At 42.8% G+C, this 21,190-nt stretch overlaps 1 protein-coding gene across 2 annotated transcripts in view; it reads left to right on the forward strand.

The window, feature by feature from the left end:
- The window catches only part of STK32B (serine/threonine kinase 32B), a 259,946-nt gene that overhangs the window by 143,663 nt on the left and 95,093 nt on the right, over positions 1–21,190 (forward strand). For both annotated transcript variants that reach the window (XM_084627288.1, XM_084627287.1), the window contains exon 4: positions 9,983–10,156. In XM_084627288.1, the coding sequence (XP_084483414.1) occupies positions 9,983–10,156 (174 nt within the window). The remainder of the gene's footprint in view (positions 1–9,982; positions 10,157–21,190) is intronic.

The raw sequence follows: 21,190 nt of genomic DNA on the forward strand, positions 1-21,190 counted from the left end.
GGATGGGCTAGATAATATTTTGTCCTGCCATGAGTGCAGAGGACTGGACTAGATGACTTATCGAGGTCCCTTCCAGTCCTATGATTTTATGATAGACATTGGGTTGGTTCTCACTAATACAGCCCTGTAAACTAATAAACTCAATTGTAAACGAAGGGCCAAGTGCACCAGTACAATTCGCTGCTTTGCATTACACCAGTGATGCAAAGTAACTGTAAGCCCGGTTTAACTGGCTGGTGCTCTCTGGTGCTGGTAACCAGGAGGAGAGTGAGTTTGTGTGGGGAGGGGCGGAGGGTGAGAAAACCTGGATTTGTGCTGGAAATGGCCCAACTTGATTATCATACACATTGTAAGGAGAGTGATCACTTTAGATAAGCTATTACCAGCAGGAGAGTGGGATGGGAGGAGGTATTGTTTCATGGTCTCTGTGTATATAATGTCTTCTGCAGTTTCCACAGTATGCATCCGATGAAGTGAGCTGTAGCTCACAAAAGCTTATGCTCAAATAAATTGGTTAGTCTCTAAGGTGCCACAAGTACTCCTTTTCTTTTTGCGAATACAAACTAACATGGCTGTTACTCTGAAACCTAAAAATTATTTGGGGTTAACACAAAGAATATGGACTATAAATGAGTCAGAATAACTTGGAGTCTTTACCCTAATGTGCAATAATATGTGTATTCAAATCTGAAATCAGATATTAACTAATTTATAAAGTGTTTAGTTTTGTTTCTGTGATTTTGCTCAACATCTGATTGATCTTCCAGTCTGAAAAATGCCAAACCATTAAACCAATTCTCCGTTGCTAATGTTTTGTTTAGTTTGGTTTCTATGGGTTTGCTCAAGACATGATTTATCATCCAGTCTGAAAATACCCCAAAAGTGAAACCAATTCACTGTTGCTAAAGGCATTATACTTTATTTTAATTCAGAGAAAGCTGATTATAATGCATTAAAACTTTTCTTCAAGCAAGCAGAACATAGTTCTGTAATTAGAATTATTTTCTATAACAGCTTTATGCTACCATTTCCTTTTGTGTGATTTTTGAACCCAGACAAAGCAATCAGCTATAAGCCATTTACGCTTTCATTTCTGTGTAGATTAAAATGTGGTTTTACAATCCCTCAGTAATGTGGCAGTCAGTATTAGCACAAGCCTGTAATTCATACAGAAAGGTATTCTCCAGCTACCTGGTAAACATAAAAGTCAAAACCAGCCTCTGATTTACTTCAGAATCAATCAGCATTTTTTGGTATGTCATTTGCCGTTGAGCAGATAAGAAGTTTTCTGAAGTAAAATTACAGTGCTAACGCGAAAAAGCTAATCTCCACTTGGCTGATTTGCCAAGTGCCCTTCCCCCTTCTCCCAAACCTGCATAACTTTGTCTCAAAGATTTGTTTTTCAGGTGACTGGTATTTCATTTCCTGTCAACTCCAATTCTTACAACAATAAATCAAAATCATTAATAACATGAAATGTCAAATGGAAAGGAGTTAAAAGGGAATATTTCATTTGTTTTAAAAAGGATATTTGGTCTGTAGAAGGGAAAGTCTCAGGGAAGGAAAGACATTTTCACCCTCAAAAGAAAATCCATCGGAGTTTAGGAGTTGCTACATAGAGTTCTATTCAGAACTTTGGCAGATAGGTTGGTCTTATAATACTCCAGCTACTTGGTACAGTTGGAGGAACTCCTACTCCTTGTTTCTTAACACAAAGGTAGGTAGCTTAAGCAGCTGCTGATGGGGAGTGGCATGGGTTGCCAGGGTAAGAAGACTTCAACTGGTAGGAATGCCCATTTGTTCCTTCATGTGATAGGTACACATCTCTCATCCATGCTGACCTCATACATTCTGCTCTAAAAATCTCAGGCAGTGCTGTCGTACTGCACAAGGTCAGAACAACTGTTACCAGAACCCTATCACTCAGGCCCTGAGAGAGGTGCCAGACACTCAGGTCTCAGTCAAGTAGTGACTATGCAGGAAAAATGTCTATAGTCATGGCTAATGATGTTTCAGCCAACCAGGACGAATGTGGTCTAACCTAGTGGTTGGAGTGGGTCAGAGTCAGTAGTCAGAAGCTGGACCCAAGTGACAAACTGGAGGTCAGGAACTGGAGCAAACGGGAAAGCTGCCAAAGCAGGAGGAGGAGGAATAAGGTAAGGCAGGAGCAGGCACAGTGGTGAGCAGGAGCATTGAGAAGCCCGCAAGCTTCTGATGCTCCTGGCTTACGAACCAGCCTGCTGGCCGCTGCAGCCAATCAGGCAGCATGGCCGATTAATCAGCTTGCTGTCGGGCAGTTTTACTGAGGAGGATATTAGCTCTGCTCCAGGCATGACTCCTGATAGTACCTCCCCCTTTCCCTGAGAAGTATGTCTAGGGCCTCAGGACCAGGTTTCTCAGTGTAAGCATGCTGAAAGGAACACATGGGTGTGTTCTGTAGGTTCCCATGGATGTTGGTCAGGGCCCAACCCATTCAAGTCAATTAGATATTGTAATTTTCCTTGGACCCAACAAGAATCTAGAATCTGCCGAAGCACATATTCTTCTTGGCTCCGAACGGTTATAGGTGGCAGAGAAGAGTAGTACAGCGTGGGAAGGGATCCTTGACTAATGATTTTGGAAGAGGGATGTGGAAGACTGTGTGAATCTTGAGGGAATCTGGTAGCTGTAACTTGAATTTAACCAGGTTAATCTGTTTTGTAATCTGGAAAGACCCCAGATACTTGTAGTCAGGCTTCACAGAGGGGTCAGTCCACCACAGATTCTAGGTAGACAACCACAGCTTATTCCCTACCCAGAAGCCAAGTGTTGGCTGGTAGGACCAGTCAGCATATCATTTGTAGGATACCTTGGTATCTTCTAACTGCCTCTGGAGTTCTTGGTTCACCTGCTGGATGTGGTCTGTGAATTCAGTAACAGCAGGCAGCGATGATTCCAAGGGCATCTCTGGATGAGCACAAAGATGGAAACCATAGTGAGCAAAGAAGAGAGTCTGCTTGGTAGAGGCCTATGGGCATTGTTTTAAGCAAACTCAGCATGAACGATCAGGTACAGCCAATCATCTTGATGGTAATTTAGGAAGCAACGTAGGTACTGTTCCAGGACCACACTGACCCACTCTGCTTGCCCATTGTAGCTAGGATGATAGGCTCTTGAGTTCAGGACCTCGATACTCAAATGGCGTAGAAGTGAGATCCCCAGTCAGATACCACATATGTAGACAAGCCATGGAGGTAAAAGATATTGCTCACAAATAGGCAGAGGAAAGCACTCAATGTAGAACAAAATGTGCCATCTTGGTTAAGTGGCCAACCACCACTAGAACGGTTGTGTGGCCTTGCAAGTGTGGTAATTCCATGATAAAGTCCATGAAAATGATGACCCAAGGCTGAAGTGGATTGGGTATGGGCTGGAGGAGACCCAGCAGTCTTGAACAGGGGGTCTCGGTCACAGCCGCACAGCTCACAGGAATCTACATAGGATGCAACAGAGGTGCTTGTGACAGGTCACCAAAAGTTCCTGGAAACCAGGTCATGGGTCTTGGAATAGCTGAAGTGGCCTGAGAAGTGTTGTGGCAGAACTGTAGGACTTGAAGCCAAGTGGCCCTTTCAGGAACATAGATGTGTCCCTCATTGTGTAGGATCCTGTCCTGGAAGGTGAAGAATATAGAGGACTGGTCTTGATGATGGTCTAAGGCTGACAGGTTTGGATGACAAGGGGATTGCTAGATAACTGAAAGCAGATGGAGGTTGTGGTACCAGAAATGATGTTTGAGGGCTTGAGAATTGTGGACATAATCTCCTCACCAGGTTTGTAGTATTCACGCTTTCATGACAGTACATCAATACTTCCAGTTCCTAGTCCCTGGCCCGTAGGTGACCACAAACTCAAATCACGCAAAGAAGAGGGAACAGAGTGCCTGCGGCTGGTTCAATTACCTGGCCATTTTTAGATATTGCAAGTTTTATGTTATGTCAGGACTTGGACTGGAAACCTAGCACCCTGCAGAAGAGGGGACCATTCTTCAAAGACTGCTTTGATGGCCATCAGTTCCTTGTCCAGGATGTCATAATTCATCTCAGCAGGAGTGAGTTTTCACCAATAAAAGGTGCACAAGTGAAGCTGACCAGCAGGAGCAGTGGGTTGGAAAAGTACTGCCCCTACCACAAAATGCGAAACATCTACCTCCACTGTAAACAGTGTGGCAGGGTCTGGGTGGATCAAGATGGGAGCTTTCAAATTATCAAAGGCAGCCTGTGCTTCCGGGACCAGGAAAAACAGGTTCCCTTTCGCAGCAAATCCGTGAGAGGAGAAAACCAGCTCGGCCTGGACCCACTCCCAAGGGCTGGGGACCTGGCATTTCCTAGCTCTGGTTCCACCCAAGTCTTCACTGTTCACATCAAGGCAAGATGGCTAAGTTCCCCACAATATAAGCAGAAGCCTAACTCTGGTGTCGGTGCTTCTCCAAGTTGGAGAGGTGTGGATGAACCTGGCTGGCTTGCACAAGTTCTGATGCTTGGGCAGACCTGCACATTTGGGTTGTCGTGGGCAGGATGCATGGCAGCCTCAAGAAAATCAAGGTATGCTCATAACACTGATTCTCTCAATCAGATTGTTCCAACTGGACAGAGGCTCCCCCTGTGCAAGCTCATCCTTTATATCCTCATTTAACCCCAGGCGGAAATGGTGGTATTGTGCCCCCTCATTCCACCCAGTGTTGGAAGCCAAACAACAAAACTCAGCAGTATACTTGCCAATGAGTCGGCCTAAGGTCTGCACATGGTTGGGGGTCATCAAAGATAGTGGGCATAGTTTGAATGAATTCCTCTAATTGTTGCAAGATGAGGCTGGACTGTTCCAGGAAAGGAAGGGGGAAGCCCTGGCCAAGGCCTCCCCAGTCAACAAACTTAAGATGAGTCCCACGCAGGCCTGGTCCATGGGGAATGATTGAGGGCACAGTAGGTACAGGAGCCGACATTGGTTCAGGGACCCTGAAACTTGTCCCAGTCTCCATTAAATTTGTTGGGCCGCGAAATCTTTGGCTCTGGGAAGGGTGGAATAGGAGGAGCCAGGAGAGCAACCTGTGCCTGCAGGGCTGCCTTCTGTGTTATTCGCACCTGAAGGTTTTGAATGGTGTCCACCAGTCCTGCTGGGGCCTTAGTAGGGTCCATGCTAGCGCCAAGGACTCCTGGCCCTAATTTCGAGGGCTTCTCAATCTGCTAGCCGATCAGGAGGAGGGCAGTCTAGCCTAGTAGTTGAAGTAGGTGTCAGGCCTAGTGGTTGGAGCAGGCATCAGACCCCGAGGACTAGGGTCAGAACCAGAGTCAGTGGTAGGAAGCAGGACACAAGGGTCAACTGGAGGGCAGGAACTGGATACCAGAGCCAAGAATCTAGCTGGAGTCAGTTGTCAGGAGCCAAAGCCAAGGATCAAATCGAAGATCAGGAACTGGAGCAAGTGGAGTATCAGGCAAGGAGGGGTTCCAGGCAGAGGCAAGGCAGGAGCAGGAGAAACAAGATAACATAGGAGCAGGCACAGTGGTGGGCATGAGCATTGCGAAGCCAGTGAGCTGCTGGTGCTGCTAGCTTAAGAGCCAGCCTGCTGACCCCTGCAGCCAATCAGGGGGTGTGGCCAATCAGGCAGCCTGCTGAAGGCCAGCTATCCTGATGAGACTGCCCGGTGATTAGCTCTGCTGCGGGCCCTAATTCCTGACATGATGATACTATGACACAGCATGTTGGCAGGTGTTATATATGAAACACAAAACACACATCCATGATTTTCCAGTATCTCTGTGCAATATGACTCTGCCTGTGCACAAACCCTTAAGGTGAGACATAGTGCCAATGAGAATGGCTGCTCTCTGTATCCCATGATTCAGTTTGTGGTGTCTGTTCCACTTCCAGCATGTCCACAGGTTCAGACATTTCAGGTGAGCGGACAAGTCTTCCTCAGGGCCATGGATCCGTTCAGCTCAGACCTCAGCTACAGTGGCATAAATCTAGAGTAATTCCGTTGATGTTGGTGGAGTTACCACCAGATTTACATCAATGTAGGTGAGATGAGAATCTGACCTCTGGTGAGGATGGGTTGTGTGAGGAGACCTTACTCGGATCTTCAAGAGCTAGGTTGTGTATAGCCTGTTACACTACCTCAAAGGCTGGAGCAACAGCTTGCTCTGCTGCCTGTTTAAGCTCTCTACTTCCAGTCATGACAGATGCAGAGAGATGTAATAATTGAAATGTTAACCAAACTTTTGGGAGATGCACAGAAGTGCAACAGAAGATCATGCTCTAAAAGAATGGAAAGAGTTTAAATATGTGACAACCCCTAAGCAGTACCTCATTTCACAAAGCATGAGTCTGGGAATAGAAGTGAGACTGTATAAAGCTGTTTGATTAAAATAATCTAATAAAGACTTCCCTGCCTCATATTTTTGCTACAGATTTTCTAGATGTAACATATTTTTAGGGACTCTTAGAAATTAGAGGACAACATACTGTAGTACTGAAGATGTCCCATAGATAGCATGCACAATTGCACACCACACAATATGTGTCAAAGACATATTACTATGGTTGTTTAGTAGTCAGTGGGTCAGATCCTCAGGTGGTGTAAACTGGTGTAGCTCCATCAGAGATAAATCTAAGCAGACTTATTTTATATTAAAAAATAAATAAGCCGTTCATCATTGTACCATTTGGAAGAGGGAAAACAGCATCTTGTAGAACTACACTGTTCAGAAATTAAAACCAGTGAGTTCCTGACAGTGTTTTCGGATGGAAAAAAAATATAGCAATGGCATGGTAAGTAGAAATCCATGGAAATTACCCTTTGTCCGGGTAATAACCACATTATATGGGTTAGCTGGCTAACCTTTGGATCTACAGTGCTTAAGACGGAGTAGAATTTGGCCCTTGGAGTTTTCCACAAGCACTTCTTGGAAAGGGTTAATCAGAAATCAATCAGTGACCATGGAGAATTTAACATTTTATAAAATGTCATTATATATGGAGAACATATGTAATGGTGGGCAGTGTAATCCCAGTTTTATTTTCTCTGCTGTGTGAATTCAGGGCCATAATACAAGATATGGGGTAGATATGTCTTAATGGGAGCTGGATATATACACAGAGTGGGGAATATAACCTACATGATAAAAGGTACCAATCCTGCAAGGTAATACTTGTGGATGCAGATTCTGGACTTCAGAAAGGCAGATTTCAACTGACTCAGAGAAATAGTAGGCAAGGTGTCATGGAAAGACCAATAAGGAAGAAAATGAGTTGAAGGGGGCTGGCAGTTCCTAAAAGATGTAATACTAGAGGCTCAACATCAAGCTATTCCGATGCAGAGGAAATATAAGAAGAGCCATAGGAGGCCAATGTGGCTGCACAAGGAGCTATTTAGCCATCTAAACACCAAAAGGGATGCATGCAGGAAATGAAAGGAGGGGCATGTCACCAATGAACTTGCTGTCATCATGGGACTAGCGTGAGCACGTAGGGACAAAATCAGGACAGCCAAGGCAAAGAATTAATTACAGCTGGCAAGAAATGTTAGAAACAACAGGAAGGGGTTCTTCAAATATGTCAGACAAAAAAGAAAGATAGAATCATAGAATATCAGGGTTGGAAGGGACCTCAGGAGGTCATCTAGTCCAACCCCCTGCTCAAAGCAGGACCAATCTCCAATTTTTGCCCCAGATCCCTAAATGGCCCCCTCAAGGATTGAATTCACGATAAAGGATGGTGTGTCCCCACTGCTCAATGGAGAAGGTGAGCTGGTAACGGAAGATGATAGAAGGCAGAGCTGCTCAAAGCCTGCTTTGCTTCAGTCTTCTCCCAAATAATGATATGACCAGACAATTAGCAAAGTTACCATAGAAAATAAAGGGGAAGGGATGCAGATTGGGATACACAAAGAACATGTCAGAGATCTTCAGACCAATTTGAATGAATTCAAGTCAGCAGGGTTGGATGCAATTCACCCAAGGGTACTGAAAGAATTAGCTGAAGAAATATTGGAGCCACTGTCAATAATATTTCCAAACTCATGGATGACAGAAGAGGGCCTGGAAGACTGGAGAAGAGCTAACATAGTGCCCACCTTTAAAAGGGGGAAAAGGAGGAGCCAGGAAACTATAGACCAGTCAGCCTGACTTGGATACTGGGGAAGCTACTAGAGTAATGTATAAAACATTCAATTTGCGAATACCTGGAGGATGAAGGAGTAATCTCTAGCAGCCAGCATGGATTTACCAAGAACAAACCATGCCAAACCAGCTTGATTTCCTTCTTTGACAGAGTAATTGGTTTGGTAGATATGGGGAATGTGGTGGACATAATATACCTGGACTTCAGCAAGGCTTTTGACACAGTCCCAAAGATATTCTGATAAGTAAACTGGAGACATGTGGGCTCAACAGAACTACCGTTAAGTGGATACATAATTGGCTAAACAACCGCAAACAAAGAGTAACTATTAATGGAATGATGTTGGATTGGAAGGAGATCTCAAGTGGGGTTCCACAGGGATCTGTTCTGGGAATGTTGTTAACATCTGTATTAATGACTTAGATGTAGGCATAGAGAGCATACTGATCAAGTTTGCAGATGACGCAAAGCTGGGAGGGTTGCCAGTACTTTGGAAGATAGAGCTAAAATTCAGAGGGATCTCGATAAATTGGAAAACTGGTCTAAAGACAACAAAATGAAATTCAACAAAGACAAATGTAAGGTGCTACACTTAGGGAAGAAAAAACAAATGCACAAATACTGAATGTGGGAAAACTGGCTTGGAGGCAGCACTGCTGAGAAGGATCTGGGAGTTGTGGTGGATGACAACCTCAGCATGAGTCAGCAATGTCATGCTGTTGCAAAGAAAAGCAAATGCAACTTTAGGTTGCATTAAGAGAGGCATAGCATGCAAGTCACAGGAGGTGACAGTACCGCTCTGCTCAGTGCTGGTTAGGCCTCAGTTGGAGTACTGTGTCCAATTTTGGTCTCCAGTGTATAGAAAGGATGTAAAGAAACTGGAAGGATCCAGAGGCAAGTGACAAGGAAGATCAAAGGGATGGAATGCAAGTAATAAGAGCAAAAGCTGAAGGAACTAGGTATGTTTAGTTTGGAAAAGAGAGATTAAGTGGGATATGATAGAGGTCCTCAGATACTTGAAAGGCTGCCATAAAAATGGAGAAAAGTTCTCTTTGTGCCGTAGAGAGCAGGACAAGAGGCAATGGGTTCAAACTACAGCATAGCAGATTTAGATTAAATCTCAGGAAAATCTTCCTAACTGTAAGAACAGTAAGACAATGGAACAGACTGCCTAGGGAGGTTGTGGAAGCTTCTTCACTGGAGGTTTTCAAAAGGAGGCTGGATAACCATCTGTGTTGTATGTTTTAGACACAATAAACCCTGCATCTTGGCAGGGGGTTAGACTAGATGACCTTCGCAGTCCCTTCTAACCCCATGATTCTATGATTCACAACTTATGACTGCACTTATCTAAATACCAAGCATGGTTTTTATAGGCCTTATTTTTATTCCGGATACTTGCCAGGGCAATTTATGACTTCAGAAGATACATACTCATTTTAAAATACATAAATCCCAAAAGGTTTTCTAAATACTGCCCAGCAATAAATCAGTGTTAAAAGTGGTGATCTGTGTTTCTCAAACTCAAAATGCCAGGTGACGTCCATGGGCCCAATTCCGCTTTCCTTACGCACCCAAGGGAGCTGCTGTTGTCAGAAGGAGGTGCGGGGGCACAAGGAACACAGGGTTGGGCTAGTATTGGTAGCACTGGAGAAAACAAACTGTAATCTTACCATGGGCAGATCTACCTCTGTTAGATAACGGAAGGGTCTGGCTGTTTTTTGGTTTTTTTTAATAGCTTGCCTTGCCAAAAACAACTCACTGAATTTAATTGAATTGAATAACAGGTTGGTTGGTTTTTTTTCATTTTCATAATTATTTCTTCCAGGTATTCTTTTCAAGATGAAGAAGACATGTTCATGGTGGTAGATCTGTTACTTGGAGGGGATCTGCGTTACCACCTACAACAGAATGTGCCTTTTAAAGAAGGAACTGTTAAATTATATATTTGTGAACTGGCACTTTCACTGGATTATTTGCAGAGATACCAAATAATTCACAGGTAAGTGAACAGCATTCATTCTATTAGGAGAGAAAGTGTAGACCATGCCACAAGTGAGGACTTCTTTACTTAGCCACACTGGGATTTATTTACTCCACTTGTACAGTATGTGTCTCATTTATTACATTGTTGGTTTTGTGTAACTAAATTTTGCCTGTGGATACAGATGCAAAGTTCCTGCTGCATAAATGTAAACAGGAGTTGAGTTTGGCCCTGGTGTGGTTTATCCCCTCTTCTCAGCCTTGCAATATTGTTGTTTCCACACTCCGCTTTCTTTGTTATACTCCCTTTGTTTATCCTCTTATCCAAGAGCTGTGATGCATGCTTATTTAATGTTAGACACAATACTCTGAAGGCCACATGTTTTAATTTTTCTTAATTCCCTTATAATTTTCCTGAACACACACATTTGTAAATCAATAGAATAACTGTCAGCAGGGAAAAAAAAACAGAGCATCACAGTGACTGATGATGGGGAATTAGCTGTCAGTTTCCAGACAGCTAAAAATGTGCATGGAGTAAAATAAAAGATATAGAAAGGAACAGAGTGGCAGAAATTACAGGCTCTGTGTTCTTTCCCTCTCTGTGGCATTTCCTATGCTGCAATGATCTGTTTGTTAGTTTGCTGTCTCTTAAACTATTTAAAGAGTCACAATACCAGTCAGTGTTAATGATGCCTCTTTGTCAAGCATGACCCACATCAGGTATCTCTCCATTTTTCCTGAATGATTCTAAAACTAATTTGAGCATGGAGGTGGGTTCCCTTGTGATGGCAATAATAGCAAACTGTGGAAGAAAAAAATCCTGGGCCTGATTCTGCTCTAACTTGCATTGGTTTTACAGTGGTGTAATACTATTGAATTCAGTAGGCTTCCTCTTGGTTTACATTAGTGTAAGTGGAAAGAGAAGCTGGCCTCATGCGTCACCAGAATTGTTTCATCTGAATTCCAGAGGCCAAACTGAAACTGTTCATGCAATGGGGTTGACAGTAATCAATATAAATAGGTTCTTCTAAACAAATTAATTGAGACCTGTCATCCTGTCCACCCACTAGTACTCCCTTGTGCTGTGTATGAGAAAGCTGATTACAAGGACATTCTGACTCAACATGGAGAGGGCGGAATCATATCCTATCTATTCCAGCTGGTAGGATACTTCTCCAATCTAAGCTCGGGCAGGAGTAAAAGGCTTATTCTGTATTATGGCAACCACACAAAACAAAATTGAAATAAGCTTTGTAGCTGTTGATTTTTTTGCAGGTTACATTTGGATGAATGTTGCGGGAATTCTCTGAACTTTTCCATCTTCTGCATATTTTTTTTGTAGATTTCTATAAATTTTGCACACATTTTGCATTCACAGTGAATGCTTCTAAAGTACAGCTCAGCATAGTCTATTTCTATGACTTAAGGAATGCTCCTTGATGAAGAAGAAATTGTTGAGCATTTCTCCTTTGTGTGCAAGCTTGAAACTGAGATGCAGTTCCACAGAAAATGTCCATACTTATGTTCTTATCTACCATACTTTATAGAAACACACTAATTCCTATTCAGCTTCTCTGTGAACTTTATAGAGTTTTAATAAATTTTTCCTGTGGACAGTTAGTAAAATACATTTTTATAGGAATTGTATTTTGCTATATTGTTATCTCTTGTTTTGCCAAAATTAATATTTCTCAGCCAAACATAGTACACACGTATTGTACAGTAGCTATTGGAAAACTATACAATGCACCTCCTGCCCCTCCATAGGTATTCAGTTCCCAGCACCTTGATTGGTAACTACTCTAAAGCTATTGTGTAACTACTCTCAAGCTATTTTGAAATAACCATACATTATGTGAATGACTATATACTAATTGGCTGATGGTTGTTAAATGTCAATCAGCAAGCTGGAATTTTGCCATAGCACTCTGGTTATCGTATCCCTCCTGATGATCTGATATGGAGGGACCAGGAAAGTATGAACTAATGTGGAAGTGGTGCCTGATTCAATTCTCGCTGTGAGCAACAGAAGTTCTGTTCTTGTAGCCATCTCCTTGAGAAGTGTGGCTATCCCATTGTGGCTCCATGCAGGGCTAATGTCAGAGTATATCTGTGTCAATCCTCACTTTCTGTTATTCATACATATTTCAGCATAACTGTGATGAAGCAGAGAAACTGCCAGCCAGTACAGCAGGGGTTAAAAAGAGCCTTTGGGCCCAGACAGCCCCACCCCATTTTACCTGCAGCTGATGCCAGGCCTGGAGGAGGGAGAAAAGGAGAGAACCTGGCTCAGTTCAGAGCTGACTGGTGAAGAAGCAGGAGTAGGGTGACCATATTTCCCAAAAGGAAAATAGGACACCACGGGGGGCTGGCCCGAGCTGCTCACCCAAGCCCCAAGCCCCATGCGGGCCTGGCCTTGCTGCTTCTCATGCCCTGCCTGCCCCCCACCCGAACTCTGCCTCCCCCTCTGTGCGGGGCTGACAGTGGCATTGCTGCTCGCTTGAGCCTTGCCTGTGCCCCACCCAAGCCCTGCCTCCCACCCTGCACAGGGCTGGTTTTGCTGCTTGCCCCCCGACAAAAGTGGGCATTCGTCCCGTTTGCTCTTGCCAACTGATCAAGTTGGCAAGAGCAAATGGGACAAATGCCCATTTTGGGTGGCGGGGAAGTCAGGATGGCTGGGACAGGGCTCAAAAAAGGGACTGTCCCAGACGAAATGGGATGTATGGTCACCCTAGGCAGGAGCTAATTGTCTCCCTACCTGAGGGGAAGGAGTGCTAACCTGCCAGCCATGGCAGCCATCTGGGAGTAAGCACTGTCTCTTCAGCCAAGAGAGACTGCAAAGGAGCTTCCAGCACCTGAGGTAACTGAGTGAACCCCAGAGACATTGTGAGGCTCGCCCTCAGCAACTGGTGTTGCTGAAGGAGCCTGGTGCCGTCCAAGACCCAAGAGTGGACCCTACAGGAAGCAAGCCACCTAGCAAATTGGCGCCACACCCCAAACTGAAGAGTCTGGTAGAAAATAGCCCAGGGCAACTGATTTTCTCTCCCTGCTGGGAGGGACCCATCACCCCAGTTGACATACATAGGGCCCGGGAGGGACCCACCCCCCCAGTTGATATATGCAGGACCCTGGGATGGGACCCAATAGAGAGGGAGGGCCAAGGTCCCCCTACCTTCCTTGGCCTTAAAGATTGAGGCTCCTTAACCAAGCAGAGGGCTGAGAGCAAAGCACTCTAACCACTAGGCTGCCTAGCCCTCCAAGCCACCTGTCACAATAAGTGTTTTGCATGCACAACCCTGCAAAATAAATCTTCAGGATAAGAGAGGTGTTATTTAATATCGCACAACCGTGAGTGCTATACAAGATATCTTGCTTATAGTTCTGCCAGAGATGTCTGCCTTTGTATAGATGTTTAACTAGTGTTTTAAATAGTAATTTAAAAAAAATTCTAACCTCATCAGCATTTTCTGCTTTACAGTCTATACTTGGCCCCCATCCTCACTCTGACATGTAAACTATATAGTTTAACTCATCTGGGCACTTAATAACCTTTCACTTTAACTCACACTCATTTTGCACAGTCTTGCTGGAATTTAGAGCACGGTAAAATGTTTTCTTTGGGTACAGTGATTTGGTAAGAGCTGTCTGTACAATCATTTCCCACAGACCACCAGAGCCATAGAACAGAGACAGGCATCTTCTGCTAACTTGCATGGTTTTCCTCACTCCCACATGTTGGATCGAATCCTGACGTCTTTCCTCACTGATATTAAGCTTCAAGATAAATTGGAGAGAGTCCAGCGAAGGGCAACAAAAATGATTAGGGGTCTAGAACACATGACTTATGAGGAGAGGCTGAGGGAGCTGGGATTGTTTAGCCTGCAGAAGAGAAGAATGAGGGGGGATTTGATAGCTGCTTTCAACTACCTGAAAGGGGGTTCCAAAGAGGATGGCTCTAGACTATTCTCAATGGTAGCAGATGACAGAACGAGGAGTAATGGTCTCAAGTTGCAGTGGGGGAGGTTTAGATTGGATATTAGGAAAAACTTTTTCACTATGAGGGTGGTGAAACACTGGAATGCGTTACCTAGGGAGGTGGTAGAATCTCCTTCCTTAGAGGTTTTTAAGGTCAGGCTTGACAAAGCCCTGGCTGGGATGGTTTAACTGGGAATTGGTCCTGCTTCAAGCAGGGGATTGGACTAGATGACCTTCTGGGGTCCCTTCCAACCCTGATATTCTATGATTCTATGATTCTAAGACTGTATGACTAGGTCCTTTATACTGTGGCTAGTGCCAGATGAAAAGTATTAATAAATAATCTATTTGGCCAATTAAAGATTGAATAAATTAGTATTATTTCAGGCATGACCAACACACCTTCTCTCCCCTCACAAGCTTTGTTGCTCGTAGATTTTAACAAAACCCACCAGCAGTTGCCTAATATGCTACACAATTTCAGTCTGAGTAACTTGAGCTGTGTATTTTCAGCCAGCTATTTCTTACCATGTTTACTTGAAGAGTTGAATCCTGGGTGCTTTTGCAGATAGAGGCTTAGCTCTGAGGAATGTTAGGGCCATAATTCTATAGATGCTTTATTTGTAACACATGCCATGTTGATAGAATTACATTTTTCTCTCTCATTGGGGTAAGTGGTTTTTATGGCCCTCAGTTAACTGTGTTGCCTTTACAATTTTATCATCACTTGGCTGTTCCACACTGTGGCTGGATGTGACAGATACCTGGAAAGAAAATTACAATAGCCTTCCAGCAGTATTGTAGTGTAAAGCACTAAATGGTCCATCTGCTGTGATTTTTGTGTGTGATGCATTTGTTTTCTCTCGCCTACCCTACCCATCTCGTGATTTTATTGTCCTCACCATTTTGATTGGCACTGCTGAAAGTTCCACTTTTGACAGAAAACAGTAAATCTGTTATGATCATGGGTGGTAGTGAAGAGATCATGGGAGGTTATACAGCTGCCAGTGTGACACACTCGCAAAGTGTGTGACTCCCTCTTGTGGCCACTCCACTACCAGATAACAGCTTACCATTGCTACTAACTTCAGGAGTTATTCTTTTAGTTCAAATGGCAAAGATCTATGCTGCAATGCAAAAGTTCACAAGTTCTATGCTACTGGTGACCCATTCAGAGAGTGATTATACCAACAATTCTGTAAAGTTATGTAACATTTCTATGCCTTTACAGCTTCTATCTTTTATGCAGACTTTTACTTAGGGCTCCAAAAATAATATGCCAATATTATAAACTCCCAAGTAGAGTAATTCCTGTATAAAATTATCCACTTAAAGTGTAAGTGGTAGTTAAAAATATAGCAGAAAAAATACTGAGCATTTGTAAGCCCAGTACTGACAAAAAAGAATGTAATTCTTGGCATAGAAAAATGAAATCTCAAATGGTACCTTTTAAAGGAATAAGAAATTATTTATATTCAGAAATCATAAATTTCACCATTTGAATTGAGTTTTTCACCCATGCAAATGAGTTCTAGTTTTATTGTTAGTTATCATTAGTTATTCATTTTGAAGCTGTAAAACAGCCCCAAACCCTTTGTGTTATCATATGATTCGCTAGATGACTTACGTCCCTTTAACAAAGTTTGGTGGGAAATAATATTGAAGTCTGGGTATCTACAGCATAGATTCAATTGATAAAATCAGCAGTTGTATGTATCAATGATAGGATTCTCTGAGGTGTCCTGAGGTGCTCCATGCATATCTCTGTGAGGAAAAAGACCATTCACACCAGTGGTCATTGCTGGGGTCAACTCTGCTCTGGTATTGAGAAGGGGAAAGAGAAGGACCCACTTTCACACCTCATCTATCCATACCTTTTTGGGGAATCAAGTGCTGCTGTTGGTAGTAGACTCCTTTGTTCCTTACATCCTGAAAGTGCAAGAATGAAGATTGTGTCTGAACTCCGCACAGGGAGGCGAGGAAGCGAAGGCACTTTCTGCAATTCCCTATGCCACTGCTCCACACTTTATAATGAAATGTTTATTTGCAGTATATTGTTCAGCCACCAGCTGTCTCTGTGTGCCGCATAGACATGAAGACAGGGTGTGGTCATTGGTTTTTTAAAAAAAAAGGGAGACAAAACTGGAACTCAAGCTATGTTTGTAATTGTAGCTGTTCCATAATACATGCCTCTTATTTGAGAGGCTATTGTTCTGTATATTACGAAACACCCAAGTAGGTGTAGTCATGATTTGGTCCTTGAAGATAAAAGAGCTATATTAGTGCTAAATAATATTCTTATACATCCATTCCACAGTCACTTGCAAAGTGAGCTACTATTATGTGGTCTTTTTTCTGGTTTCCTTTTTGATCTTTACTTACTGTTTTTGCTTTTCTTTCTGAATCTCTTGTCTTCCCGTTGTCAACTACATAAATACACTTATGATTTTAGAAAAGGAAAATGAAGACTTAAGTATGTGATAATGTTATAATTAGAGGATTGTGGACTCCCGGGATTCTCAGACTTCCTGTCATTAGTTGTTTTATACTCCATGCTTCATGAAAATATTTCTGTCCTGGAACAAGATAAAGAACCCATCAGTGAAGTTCATCGGAGTAAACATCTATCCTTTTTCATTGTTGGGAAAATGGGGAAAGGATTAAATATAAGCTGGGTGGAGCAGTGCAACAAACTAGAGGATTTTTTTCTCATGATTCTCATAATTGAAGACCACAAAACCCTTTTTACTTTTCTAAATATCTGCAGGGTACTAGTGACTATGACTTAAAATATGAGTATGTCCAGAAAAAAACAATTGGAAAGAATCAAACCCATCAATGCTAAGTAGGGCTGAGGGAACAGTCTTGGCAGGAATCCAAATGTTTTTGTACCAAAGAGTTCAGGCCTGCTCAAATGAAACTATACTCCATTTATTTGGCTTCTCTTTTTGAGATTGGGTTTGATAGCAGCAACTCTGGGTAAAGCAGGGGAAAGAAAGAGCTGCTCTTTACCAAGAACAGCTGACTTTAGTGAGACTGGGCTCTAATCAGATTAACTGCTTTGTGCAACTCACCAGGTGGAAAGAGGCTAGAAAATGGACCACAAATAGCCAGGAGGGATTCCCTGAGACTAGAACTCCCTGCTGATGCAAGTATGACAGGTCCCACTTTGGCCCATACACTAGGCCACAGCTAAAACATGTGCCTCTAGAGATTGAGCTAACGGTCACTAGCTGGGGCTATAACAGACTATTAGGATATGTCGACACTGCAAAAAAAAAAAAAAAAAAAAAACCACTTGCAGCTGCCCTGTGTCAGCTGACTCTGGCTCATGGGACTCAAGCTGTAGGGCTAGAAAGTTGCAGTGTAATTATTTGGACTCAGGCTGGAGTGAGCCCAGGCTCTGGGATGCTCCCCCATTGTGGGGTCCTAGGCCAGGCACCAGCTTGAGCCCAAATGTCTGTGCTGCAGTTTTATAGCCCCACAGCATGAGCCCTGTGAGACTGAGTCAACTGACATGGGCTGGCCGTGGGCGTTTTTATTGCAGTGTGGATATAGGGGGGAGGGATAGCTCAGTGGTTTGAGCTTTGGCCTGCTAAACCCAGGGTTGTGAGTTCAATCCTTGAGGGGGCCATTTAGGGATCTGGGACAAAAATGGGAGATTGGTCCTGCTTTGAGCAGGGGGTTGGACTAGATGACCTCCTGAGGTCCCTTCCAACCCTGATATTCTATGATTCTATGATTCTACCCATATTCTCAGGGGACTGGAAACAGAGGGGAATCTCTAACGTACACTAACCAGTAGGTTACATTAGTTTGCTGGCTCCAGAGCCTCCAGGCCCTGCGCCTACCACCTCTCGCTCACTGCTGTGGCGCAGAGTGGGGAGTGTATGAGAGTTCTTCTCCTCTATGCCTATCCTCCACCTGGATTCTTTGACAGGGCCCTTGGACCACCTTCTTTCTCTTACATTTGTCATTCCAGTCCATACATAGGAAATAGAATTAAATATAATCTCCTTCCTTCCCTCTTCCTGTTTTAAAATGTGACACATCATCATTTCCACAGCTTCATTTGGTATGAATTGGGATAAGTTGACAGAGATGAAACACTATATCCTGACTCGAAACCGTTTCATGTCTCCAGGCCCAGAGTTGATCTCACTTATATCACTTTTCTGCTACTGTAACTCCAGTAGATGCTCTGATATTACCCCTGATGTATTGCAGTGTTGGCTGGGAATTCAATAAGAGCATTTTTGAAAATCCAAACCAGAATCTTCAACAGTGACGAAAGAACAGAGATTGTCATTTACCTAGTTCATTTGTTTCTCACAGTGCTATCTGTATTCTGTATGACTCAGGTGTGTTTTTTAGCTACCAGCCATGTTGGGGGAAGTTCAGAGCTTCCTGAACTCATCTTCCCTAGTTGGACTATCCTATGTGCACCTCTTCTGATCTCCTGCATACGGGCTCATTCTGTCCAATAATGGGAAAAGGAGCAGTTTTGCATTAATTATTCTTGAATTATTCTGGTTTGCATTTTTGATGAAGACATAAAAAAGTTTAAGCAGTTGGTTAAGGATACAGTGTGAATAAACTAGACCCAATAGCAACAGATGGGCCATTTGCACATACCTCATGTCTCAGTTTTAGTGGGTGAAAAATGCATTACCTTACTCTGCAGCTACTGTGAGTGTCTCTTTGGGGGTTCCTATTATTTCTCTTGAGGATTTCTTTATAGTGAAAGCTTTTTTTAATACTGTCAGACTAGCAATAAGTGAAGATGAGAAAATGCAGATTTTTGTGGAATTTTTGTGATTGCAGGAATTCTTTTGTCTATTGAGCTATCTTACTGTAGAGAGACAAGGTGGGTGAGGTAATATCTTTTATTGGCCCAATTTCTGTTGGTGAGAGAGACAAGCTTTGCAGCTTACACAGAGCTCTTCTTAGACATGAAGAAGAGCTCTGGGTAAGCTCGAATGGTTGTCTCTCTCACCAACAGAAGTTGGGCCAATAAAAGATATTACCTCACCCACCTTGTCTCTAATAATCTGGGACCAACATGGCTATAATAACATTGTATACTATCTTACTATAGATATTTCACAGACACCCACTATTGTAGCATTGAGCCACCTGTGTAGCTGATGAGGTGGAAGGAATTTTCTTAAAGGACAGCATCAGTTTAAACTTGTCCTTCACTCATAAATGTATTCAGCAGATTCCAAGACAGTTTTGTGAGAGTCCAGAAGAGCTTGGCATGAGCTGTGTAACTTCTGACTTAGCTGGATGTATGGAGAGTGAGAGAGAGGGGGAGAGTCAAAATATGAGTCATGCTATTGATTGACTCAGAGAGCTTTATGTGCGAAATGTGATTGATTTTGTATTTATTTTTCAAGAGTTCTCTTTCTGAAGCGCCATTATTTCCCCTTTATTCTCATATGCCTTCTGGGAGTTCTCTAGGTGGCAGCTTTCAAATATTTCTATGGCCTCCATTAATTTCAATTCTAACAGCAATGTAGTTTTCCCGCATGAAGCACCGCTGCAGTTAGATGTTTCTGATTCTGAATGTGAGTCCCCCTAGCCAGTGTCAGCATGTTCCAGATGTGCAAACGCAACCTACTGTCAGTCCAGGGGAGAATTTCCTGCTGGCTCCAGGAGGTGCAATTTATAGGTCCCTGCATTAGTTGGAATGAATGAAGCTTTCTGCGTGACTTCAAGTGATACAATAAGTCATTTAATCACATGTCTAACTTGAAGTTAATATGCGGACAATGCAGATTCTTAATGATGGTCACATGTTTAAAATTTAGGCCTTAGTCTGTAGGCACACTGAAGTAAAATTGTGTTTTACTTGATGTTGGAACAGCAGAGGGATTATTCTCAGCACCCAGTGAACAATAATTAATAATTTTGATGAACTAAAGCCTAGTAAATAAAATAGAGTGGGAATAGTGGTCCATTACAATGTGAACAAAATCAGGCCCTTACACTATAATAGTGGTGATAATGGTAAATAAATAGAAACGGGCTGCATTTTGTTTTGTTTTGGGGGGCAGTTAGTTTGTTTCATTATGTATCTTACTCGTATCAGGCCTTATTTCTTCTCAATGTCATTGTGCATTTTGACTCTGAAACGTCAGCATATCCTTTAACCCAGAACATGCAGGTGTTGCTTTGTGGCTTATAAACACTAAAGGCGATGCTCTTCAAAATAAGTGAAAACAATCTAAATATTTCTTATTTGTTCACCCTGATTTCATTAATCTAAATGTGTTATTGGGGGGAAAGGGAGAATGAGCTCCTGGTTCTCTTCTGTGATTCTTTCTCTCTCACATACAGCACTCAAAAATATTTTTCCATGTACAGTTTAAGTGCTCAGTGGTGCCCTTGGAGGAAGAACACTTGGATCCTACTACAAAAGGAATTTCTACTCTCTTATTTTAAATGTGGACTCCCAGTGTATAAACCACTTTTTATTCTGTCTTATTCAAATGAGACTGCAAACACCTTCAGGCAGGAAGCATGTTGTTCTCTAGTCATAAGCACACTATCAGTTTATTAAAAATAGTAAAGTTATTTAAAATAATACCATCACTTTTTATGTCTCTGATAAATGCCGAATAACTTGCATCAGAATTGGAACAACGAAGAATGGTAGGAATAATGAGAGAACACGATAACCAATATAGCAAAAAAGTATCATACTTCTTTTGCAGTGTCTGAAAAAACAAAATGGCCAAAAATGCCAAATGCTGGGTACCTAAAGTTAGGCTCCTAAATAAAAGTGGCCTGATTTTCAGAGGTGTTTGAGCCCCAGCAGCTCTCAGGGAAGCCAGCAGCAAGAGGCAAATTAAGGATTTGGTGGTGAGAGAAAGGGGACTCTAACTTGGGGGACTGAAGAAAGAGGAGACAACTCTGACTGCAGAAGGGGTTGGGATGAGAATGGGGGAAGTGTAAATGGTGAGCCAGCTGGGGAAGAAGTGAGGGGAATGATGATGAAGGGAGCTGGTAAGAGAATGGGAAGTGGAGGCATCTGTGGAGAGTGAGTGGATGCTGAATGTGGATGTACGGG

This window comes from Lepidochelys olivacea (genome assembly GCF_965140295.1).
Source record: "Lepidochelys olivacea isolate rLepOli2 genome assembly, chromosome: 4".
NCBI classification, from domain to species: domain Eukaryota; kingdom Metazoa; phylum Chordata; order Testudines; family Cheloniidae; genus Lepidochelys; species Lepidochelys olivacea.